Source organism: Chanos chanos, chromosome 9, assembly GCF_902362185.1.
Source record: "Chanos chanos chromosome 9, fChaCha1.1, whole genome shotgun sequence".
Lineage (NCBI taxonomy): Eukaryota > Metazoa > Chordata > Actinopteri > Gonorynchiformes > Chanidae > Chanos > Chanos chanos.
The window spans coordinates 43,682,452-43,693,445 of record NC_044503.1 but is presented as its reverse complement, the minus strand read 5'-3'; the positions used below and the strand labels follow the sequence as shown (position 1 = coordinate 43,693,445).

The following is a 10,994-nucleotide window of genomic DNA, read 5'->3' as shown; positions in this document are numbered from 1 at the left end:
ACTTAAACACACACACACACACACACACACACAGAGAGAGACACACTTAACACTGTGTATGAAAGTCATGCCACTTTATTTATGAAATGAACAGAAGTGATGGTGAATTTCCACACAAGAATGAACAGAACCTTTGAACATATTTAGAAAAACAGAGATCTTAAAAAGTGAAACTGGAGAGGGAAAAACGCTGACTCTGGTCTTTCAGGCTGACCAACGGCATCCTTTTTAAAAAGAAGAAGAGAGAATATGGTGCAAGATGTGAAAATCTATCGTTTGTGAAGTTTTTTCACATCCCGTTTTTAACCAGAGAGCTGAGCATTAGTTAGACACATTAGAATGGTCAGCATTATTTTACAAAAGGAACATTATTCTGATTAATGAAATAAAACAAACAAACAATTCAAACTTTTGAAACTAATGCATGTGGACTGGTTTCACATTTGCTTTACTGACCTGACAGGTATTGAGTATGTGTGTATATATATATATACACATACCCTAACCCTAACCCTATATATATATATATATATGTGTGTGTGTGTGTGTGTGTGTGTGTGTGTGTGTGTATAAAGAATAGTGGATGTATTAAGAGGAGAAATGAGAACAGTCTAGAACAGCAGAACAACGGGGAAGTCACTCTGTTATTTAAACGTAATGAAAAGACCTGAGACACCATCAGGTCAAACACAGCAGAAAATAAAGATGTCCTTTTGCACCATTCATACTGACACTGAATCAACTAAAACACATTCATACTGACACTGAATCAACTAAAACACATTCATACTGACACTGAATCAACTAAAACACATCTTCCCAGCTTCTCTGTACCCCTGCCACTTGCAGTGCTGAGATGTTTCATCCTTTCTCATCTCTCTTTTCACTCTCTTTTCCTCTGGTTATACGGTCCGTCCTGTACTCAGCTCCATGTCAGAGCATGACGGTGAAGAAGGAGGTGTTGTCGCTTTCCGCAGAGCTGAATGACCCCGTGACCCTGCGCTGTGACCCTCGACCAGAGGACCATCTGCCTTCACCCAAATATCCACAGGAGCCTAAAACCTCTTTGCACATCTGAGCGAGCTCACGGCGAAACTTCACACCCACAAACCCATAGAGCAAAGGATTAAAGGCACAGTGGGCCAGCCCCAGACTCTGAGTGACCAGAGACCCTACATCCAGCACGTGATACAGCCAGCAGCTCCTCTCAATCCAGCCCAGTGTCATCAGACTGTCCGTCAGACGAAGGCCGTTGTAAGGCGCCCAGCACAGCACAAACACACACACCAGCCACACAATGAGACGCAGGGACCTGCGCTTCTGCCTGCGCGAGGCATGGCACAGGGCGCGGAAGATACGAGCGTAGCAGTACAGCATAACCAGCAGGGGGAGCCCAAAGAACACGAACAGGCCGGTCATCTGCAGCGATACCTGCCAGTGTTGTGACGTCCCCACCTCGAACATCAGGTCGCACAGCAGCGGTCCGTCCTGCTCGTCAGGCTCAGTCAAGTCCACCCTCACCACGTCCCGGTACTGAAAATCCACGCAGGCCAGACCCATACAACCCACCCAGATCACGGCACACGCCACGTGGGCCAGGCAGGTGTCCCGCCGCCAGCCCGTGCTGATGGCGTGGACGATGGCCAGGTAGCGGTCGAAGCTGATGCAGGCGAGGAAGAGGATGCCGCAGTAAACGTTGAGGGAAAAGAGAGCGCCGGTGAACTTGCAGAAGGCGGGGCCAAACACCCACTCGCCGGCCCACTGCACGCTGAAGAAGGGCAGCGTGAGGGCCAGCAGCAGGTCGGACACGGCCAGGTGCAGCAGAAAGGTATCGGTCAGGGAGAAAGAACACGGGCTATGCTGGGCTCGCCGGTACCGTCGGATCACGCAGAGAACCAACACGTTCCCCACCACGGCTACCACAAACACGAGACTGTACACCAGGGGGCAGAAGAGCCGGGCAAAACGGAGGGTCTTCTTGTGACTGCATGGCTCAGGAAGATCAGGGTAACTGGCGTTTGTATCTTCACCTATGTAGTCGTACTGGAAAGCAAGCAAAACCAGAGTCAGAGAGAGAGAATAAGAGAGAGAGGGAAAGAATGAATGAGAGAGATGGAAGTGTCCAGAGGGAAAGAGAGAGAGAGAGAGGGAGGGGGTGATAGAGAGAGAAAGAGAGAGAGAGGGAGGGGGTGATAGAAAGAGAGAGAGAGAGAGAGAGAGAGAGAGAGAGAGAGAGAGAGAGAGGGTGATAGAGAGAGAGAGAGAGAGAGAGGGAGGGGGTGATAGAAAGAGAGAGAGAGAGAGAGAGAGAGAGAGAGGGTGATAGAGAGAGAGAGAGAGAGAGAGAGAGAGGGAGGGGGTGATAGAGTGAGAGAGAGGGAGAGGGTGATAGAGAGAGAGAGAGAGAGAGAGGGAGGGGGTGATAGAGTGAGAGAGAGGGAGAGGGTGATAGAGAGAGAGAGAGAGAGAGAGAGAGAGGGTGATAGAGAGAGAGAGAGAGAGAGAGAGAGAGAGAGAGAGAGAGAGGGTGAGAGAGAGAGAGAGAGAGAGAGAGAGAGAGAGGGTGATAGAGAGATAAAGGGAGAGAGAGAGAGAGAGAGAGAGAGAGAGGGTGATAGAGAGAGCAGTGGTACAATAGCAGCCTTCATTAGTCACACGGCAGAACTGACCTGTTGTTAGACCTGTTCTCACAGACTACACTGCTGCCACTATGGTTTACTAAGTCCCGTAACCCTCCACCCCCCAAAACTCCCAGTCCCATAAGACCCCCCCAAAACTCCCAGTCCCGTAACCCCCCACCCCCCAAAACTCCCAGTCCCATAAGACCCCCCCAAAAACTCTCCTGAACCAGTAAACAAAGTCAATCAGTTACTTTATTAAAAAAGACCTGACATCACTGCCACTCCTTCGTTTTCCTGAATGTCAAAGCCCATTCCTGGCATTTCAATCAATTTCAATTCACTTTGTCTCCATTCACTTTAGCCTACTAACTGTGTCTTAAAACAATATCTGTTTTAGTGTGTCTTCACAAATGCCCATGAAATGTTTTGCAACTGTGATGTCAGTAAACTTTGACCAACTAGCCAACCTTACTTTACCTTTATTGAGACAAATTAATTTCTTTGAATTGCATGCATGACAACTTGATAACTATAAACATCACTCACCGAGTACTCTTCAGTGGTTGCCATGGTTTTCTGATGTTCCATAAGGATAACCAGACTTAAGAGATTTGGAGCGGGACAAAACCGTTTCTCTCTCCCTCCAGATCAAACTCTTGGTCTCTTTCTGTTGTCTGGTTGTTTTAAAAAAGAGAACTCAGAAAAACGCACAGGAACTGAAATTCAGGTCTTCAGCTGCTCAGTTCACACTCACATTTCAAAGACATGTCAACCTGTTGCTACAAGACCACAGCTTCCTCTGAGTCTGATCTCGTTTATTCCTGTTAGTGTCATAGGTCAGTCTCTGATACAGAAATAAACTATAAGTACTACAGGTCAGTCTCTGATACAGAAATAAACTATAGGTACTACAGATCAGTCTCTGATATAGTTTATTTCTGTTAGTGTCATAGGTCAGTCTCTGATACAGAAATAAACTATAGGTACTACAGGTCAGTCTCTGATACAGAAATAAACTATAGGTGGTACAGATCAGTCTCTGATATAGTTTATTCCTGTTAGTGTCATAGGTCAGTCTCTGATACAGAAATAAACTATAAGTACTACAGGTCAGTCTCTGATACAGAAATAAACTATAGGTACTACAGATCAGTCTCTGATATAGTTTATTCCTGTTAGTGTCATAGGTCAGTCTCTGATACAGAAATAAACTATAGGTACTACAGATCAGTCTCTGATACAGAAATAAACTATAGGTACTACAGATCAGTCTCTGATATAGTTTATTCCTGTTAGTGCTACAGGTCAGTCTCTGATACAGAAATAAACTATAGGTACTACAGATCAGTCTCTGATATAGTTTATTCCTGTTAGTGCTACAGGTCAGTCTCTGATATGGTTTATTTCTGTTAGTGTCATAGGTCGGTCTCTGATGTGGTTTGGTGCTAAATGATCCACACATTAAAACACACAGTGGGGAACTGAGCAGAGACAACACTGCACTTAAAAAAAAAAAAAAAAAACCCTCTCTGATAGAAAGTTTTTGCGTTGACTTGGGATGTGGGCAGATTACTGAAATAGATTAGCCTTCTGTCACTGCTAATACAGCTATGACACCAGTACACATTTTCACACCCTGTACACTGCCAATGGACCTGTTACTGGTCTAGTCGTGTATATCTTTCTTATAACTTATGACTGAAACAATGTTCATTGTGATTTAAATAATATTTTCTCTCCTCTCTGTCTCATTATGTCTTACATAATATTTTCTCTGTTCTCTGTTTCATTGCTGGTTGATGTTTCTAAGAGTGAAGAACTCAGGAAATCCTTTATCACCTTAGGGTGCATTTCCATGCCCGATTTGTGTATGTGTGTGTGTGTGTGTGAAGTAAAACAGTTTGTGTGTGTGTGTGTGTGCGTGTGTGTGTGTGTCTGTGTCTGTGTGTGTGTGTGTGTGTGTGTGTGTGTGTGTGTGTGTGTGTGTGTGTCTGTGTCTGTGTCTGTGTGTGTGTGTGTGTGTGTGTGTGTGTGTGTGTGTGTATGTGTATGTGTGTGTCTGTGTGTGTGAAGTAAAACAGTTTGTCTGTGAAAGCAGAACGTCTTGAATTGTGTTAATAACACCAAAAACCAAAACACAAATTTATTTGCAAATAAAAAGAAAAAAAACCTCTGTTGAACATAATATTTACAGGTTAAAATCTCTCTGTCAAGGTTAGCATTAGTCAGGGGGAAATCTCTCTATGTGAGTTAAGATTAGATAGGAAATCTCTCTGTGTGCACGATGTTAAGACTTTCAGTTCCTAAAGTGGTACAAGCAATTATGTGATTCTCTGCAAGCAATTAGAATTTCTACACACGCACTGTGAGGTCTCCAAAAACAATAGTATATTTTAAATATGATAAAGCATTATAACAAAATAGTTTTCATTAGTTAACATAGAGTTATTTAACCATCAATTTGCCCTTTTGGTTCTTTTCGTGAATAAGCCAAACCTTTCTGTCAGATAATATTGGTACAGTAATAATACAGTCAGACAGTCAAAGCCGCACAGGGAACAAACTGAGTGATAAGACATGGGTCCTCAGCCCACTCCAAAATGACCTCACACTGCTCCTCTTCATCATTATCACTCCACTCACACTGCTCCTCTTCATCATTACCACTCCACTCACACTGCTCCTCTTCATCATTATCACTCCACTCACACTGCTCCTCTTCATCATTACCACTCCACTTACACTGCTCCTCTTCATCATTATCACTCCACTCACACTGCTCCTCTTCATCATTACCACTCCACTCACACTGCTCCTCTTCATCATTATCACTCCACTCACACTGCTCCTCTTCATCATTACCACTCCACTCACACTGCTCCTCTTCATCATTATCACTCCACTCACACTGCTCCTCTTCATCATTATCACTCCACTCACACTGCTCCTCTTCATCATTACCACTCCACTCGCACTGCTCCTCTTCATCATTACCACTCTACTCACACTGCTCCTCTTCATCATTATCACTCCACTCACACTGCTCCTCTTCATCATTATCACTCCACTCACACTGCTCTTCTTCATCATTACCACTCCACTCACACTGCTCCTCTTCATTATTACCACTCCACTCGCACTGCTCCTCTTCATCATTACCACTCCACTCACACTGCTCCTCTTGATTATTACAACTCCACTCACACTGCTCCTCTTCATCATTATCACTCCACTCACACTGCTCCTCTTCATCATTATCACTCCACTCACACTGCTCCTCTTCATCATTATCACTCCACTCACACTGCTCCTCTTCATCATTACCACTCCACTCGCACTGCTCCTCTTCATCATTACCACTCCACTCACACTACTCCTCTTCATCATCATCACTCCACTCACACTGCTCCTCTTCATTATTACCACTCCACTCGCACTGCTCCTCTTCATCATTACCACTCCGCTCATGCTGCTCCTCTTCATCGTTATCACTCCACTCACACTACTCCTCTTCATCATTACCACTCCACTCACGCTGCTCCTCTTCATCATTACCACTCCACTCACACTGCTCCTCTTCATCATTACCACTCCACTCGCACTGCTCCTCTTCATCATTACCACTCCACTCACGCTGCTCCTCTTCATCATTACCACTCCACTCACACTGCTCCTCTTCATCATTACCACTCCACTTTCAATCTTGACTAGCCAGTGTATCGTATACCAGACTTCTGCCTGTGCACTGACCACAACTTGGATTGCAATTAAAGAGTTGCATTCACTTTCACTGAATCTCTCTCTAGTGATTAAAACCGGAGGTCAACCCCCTTCTAAGCACACAAGGCTTTCGTTTAATTCCCATATTAGGAAGATTTGTGGGTTGGTACTCTGATGAAAAAAATGTTCTATATGTTGTTGAGGATATGTGTAATGTATGTCTAAAGAGCCTGCTGCCCTATGTAAGGAGTGGACCCTGACACCATGCCCTAAAGAGTAAACAACTGAGGCGAACAATCCCTGAGACTGACTGCTCCGATATGGCCCATTCTCCGAGTCACACCCAAGACTCACAGTACATGTCAACACATAATGACATGTACTCCACATTTACTTCACCACAAGATATGAAGTACACTGATTTGCACTAGCCATTTACTTTGGATATATACGGCGTTATACTTGCCATTTATATCAGCCAAGGCTACGGATATCATACCTTTGATTCAGCTATGTCTGACTGTAGATCAGGACCAGTGAAGTTCTGGTAAATGACTCTGTGATGTCTGACTGCAGATCAGGACCAGTGAAGTTCTGGTAAATGACTCTGTGATGTCTGACTGTAGATCAGGACCAGTGAAGTTCTGGTAAATGACTCTGTGATGTCTGACTGTAGATCAGGACCAGTGAAGTTATGGTAAATGACTCTGTTATGTCTGATTGTTAATCAGGGCCAGTGAAGTTCTGGTAAATGACTCTGTGATGTCTGACTGTAGATCAGGGCCAGTGAAGTTATGGTAAATGACTCTGTTATGTCTGATTGTTAATCAGGGCCAGTGAAGTTCTGGTAAATGACTCTGTGATGTCTGACTGTAGATCAGGACCAGTGAAGTTATGGTAAATGACTCTGTTATGTCTGATTGTTAATCAGGGCCAGTGAAGTCATGGTAAATGACTCTGTTATGTCTGATTGTTAATCAGGGCCAGTGAAGTCATGGTAAATGACTCTGTTATGTCTGATTGTTAATCAGGGCCAGTGAAGTTATGGTAAATGACTCTGTTATACAGATACCACAGAGCTCTGTATGAATCTCACACCAGGATTATGATTAAACAGAACTTTTTGGCTTAATCTGAGGGTTAGGGTCAGGATTAGAAGTAGTCACTATAATGCTTATCAGGGATTAAGTTGAGGAATACTGTAAGGCTTACTGTAGCACCTGTGTTTCATAATTGCACTGTGTTTGACCAGTTAGGTTTGTCTACTGGAACGGTGACACACAAGAGCACCACGGACAGAGTGTTAGAAGAAGATGCAAATATATATTGTGCAAGAACATGTATCAGTCAACCTATTTACAATGATTCAGATTAGATTAAGCAAGCAAGCAGATAGATAGATAGATAGATAGATAGATAGATAGATAGATAGATAGATAGATAGATAGATAGATAGATAGATAGATAGATGATTCATCACATAAAAACCTCCTTACCTACCTTGCTGTACCCTCTAAATTGTAAACAATTTCTTTAATAATCAAAATACATACACAAAAAAGTCTATCAATGCAAACACACTTAGATATCAAACTATTAAAAATGCAATAACATTATTAAACAAATATATTGATAAAAACAACTGACTGGTATACAGTCCATGCATCTTCATGCAAAAAGGATATCTAACCCCAGATCAGTCTAGTCAGTACAATGTCCCACAAAACTACTCCTCCTGTGGAATCAGAAGATGGTCCAGATGAACAGTCCAGTTGGTGTCCTTAGGTCCAGACTCCTGGGTGGCTCTCTGTCAAATGACTTGTACTCACAATCACTTTTAATCTCATAAAAACAAGAGATTAAAGTGCAGCTTCTTTCCCAAAATGAGAAAACAGAACTCCGGTGGAAGATAATACCCATATTTTTGAAGCATTCACTTGCTTTTGGGTTTTGTGTCTTTTCGGCGTGTCTTTGGTTTACCTTCTGTTACCCCTGCATCACTCTGTGTTGGTGTTTCTTATTTAATTCGGGCTCCTGGGTGAACACAGAGGCTGAGAGCGGGGGGGGGGGGGGGGGGGGGGGGTGGGGGAGTAAGTCAACTCCCTCATTGGCAGGAGCATTTGTTCTGTTGTCCTTGGCAACCTAACAGATCATGTGTGTTACAGTACAGTCAGAATGAGTCACTGTAATGGCTTTTTTGGAGGCACTTATCTGATGAGTGCTGTAAGGGTTATGGTTAGGACTACTTGATGTTATGCGTTTTCGGATTAATTTGAGGAATAGAGCGAAGGGTTTCATTGTTTTATTTATGCATTTCTTTCATGTTTGTCAAATTTTTAACTACAGTGTTATATTTATCTTTACACTGCGTTAATGTCTATGTTTCATTTGTCTTTTTATTTGCTTATATTTCTAAAAAAAATATTTCTAAAATTCCACATTGCAAAGCTGTTACCACTACCACTACAATAATTACATATGATGATGATGATGATGATGATGATGATAAAGAAAAAGCTGAGTTTTCTGATGAAGACAACACCAACATCATGACCCTATCTCCAAAGACATTCCATAAACCCCAGCTATACACACACATAATACACACCCCAGCTATGCATACACATATAACGCACACATAATACACACACAAACAGAAACCAGTGGGGAACAGCTGATAAGAGATGGCGTTTCATTGGATGGGTGTGGAGGTGTTTCAAAAGACAGGAACTGAACACACCTGAAAATCAAACACCAGCCCTCTTTAATGGGCCATTAGACTGCCCAGAATCCCCAGAGAAATGACTTCTGTGACGTCAGAGAGGGTATAAGGTGACCCTTCTCCTGCACTCCCCACATTCACCCGCTGACACCAACCTAGGACTGGCACTAAGTCTGACTGGCACCAACCTAAGACTGGCACCAAGTCTGACTGAGACAGAACTAAGAGTGGCACCAAGTCTGACTGGAACCAACCTAAGACTGACCAAGCAGGTGAGAGGGATCAGACAGGTGAGAGGGATCAGACAGAAAGAGCAGATCACCAGGTGAGACAGATGTGAGATAATGGGAAGTCACATCAGCTGGGGATTATTATTATCATTATTGTTATTGCTATTATTATCAATATTGTTATTAGTAGTAGTAGTAGTAGTAGTAGTATTGCTATTATTATCAATATTATTATAATCATTCTTCTTATTATTATTATCATTATTAGTAGTAGTAGTATTATTGCTATTATTATCATTATTATTATAATCATTCTTCTTCTTATTATTATCATTATTATTATCATCATTATTGTTATTATTATTATTATTATTATTATTATTATTATTATTATTATTATTATTACTAGTAGTAGTAGTAGTATTGCTATTGTTATTATTATTATTATTATTATTATTATTATTATTACTAGTAATAGTAGTAACAGCTTTTTTGTTGTTGCGGTTGATGGTGATGATGATGATGATGATTGATGATGATGCTTAGTGTTGTCTGAAGAAGTCGGTATGACTTGAATGACTACAATTAAACTCAACGGTGGAGGTCATAGATCACACAGGTATGACTGTAGGGGGCTGTGAGGGTCAAAGGTCAGACAAGACAGTGATCTGTTTTGAAGGTCATAGGTCAGACAGATGAGGGGGCCATGGGATATCTGTTCTGTAGTGCAGAGATGAGTCTGTAATGCATAGGACCTGTGGATAAACAATTCCGGGAAAGAGAGAAACCAACAGTAAATATTCCATAACAGTCTGACTGACAGCATTTAGACTTTCCTATGAAAACTCTATTAAACATCTGATAACAGAAGTAAATGCTGATAGATTGAAATGTATTGCGTTAGAAATGTTAGCATGTATAACATACACTGACAGACGTATGTTTCATACAAACAGTGCCATGCACTGTGAACACTGATGTAGACATTAATGTTTAAATTCTGTTTCAGATCCTGTTTCTTTCTTTTAACCACAGACATAAGTTCAGTGTCAAAACCATGCACAGCATATTGGGTTTTCACAGTCGTGGTCAAGCGGTTCAAACTAAACCCTCTGTTTTGTGTTCTGTAGTTAGGAGGGTGGGGTCGGTAGCAGGAGTAAGGACACTCCTCTCTGCTCCAACCAATCAAATCAGACTGTTTCCTAACATTAGTGACACTGAGTCAACATTTGCTCTCTGTTTGAACTGACGGTAAAATTGGCAAAAGATTGTTTTTAATTTTATGTGCAGTTTAGGTGTGTTGTGCATGTTATGTCAGGCCTGAAAAAAAGATTTTTTAATTGAAATTTGATTTGTCACACAATGCTAATTTGAGAGGACAAACAGTTGAGAACCCAGCCTCAAAAACAAGTTCTTATTTCAATTTAACCAACACAGATATGCTATTTTTCTGAGAGTGATGTGGGCCATATGCATTAAAATTCTCGTTCTACTGTGAAAGAATCGACAAGGAAACTATTTGTTTTCAAGCCCTGGAGAACATGGACTAAATACAGTAAAACACGAACTGAGCACATTCTACAGATATCACTGTCTACATGTATCACAGGCTAAATACTTCACAACACAGACTAAATACTTCACAACACAGACTAAATACTTCACAACACAGACTAAATATTTCACAACACAGACTAAATA

General features: G+C 41.9%; 1 protein-coding gene across 1 annotated transcript; it reads right to left on the bottom strand.

Annotated features, from left to right (window-relative positions):
- Window positions 1-672: 672 nt before the first annotated feature.
- Window positions 673-3,236, bottom strand: cxcr3.2 (chemokine (C-X-C motif) receptor 3, tandem duplicate 2). The gene is made up of 2 exons (XM_030784652.1): window positions 3,168-3,236; window positions 673-2,043 (listed from the first exon to the last, which is right to left on the bottom strand). The coding sequence occupies exons 1-2, from the start codon at window positions 3,207-3,209 to the stop codon at window positions 934-936; spliced, it is 1,152 nt and encodes a 383-aa protein (XP_030640512.1). The 5' UTR covers window positions 3,210-3,236; the 3' UTR covers window positions 673-933.
- Window positions 3,237-10,994: the final 7,758 nt, after the last annotated feature.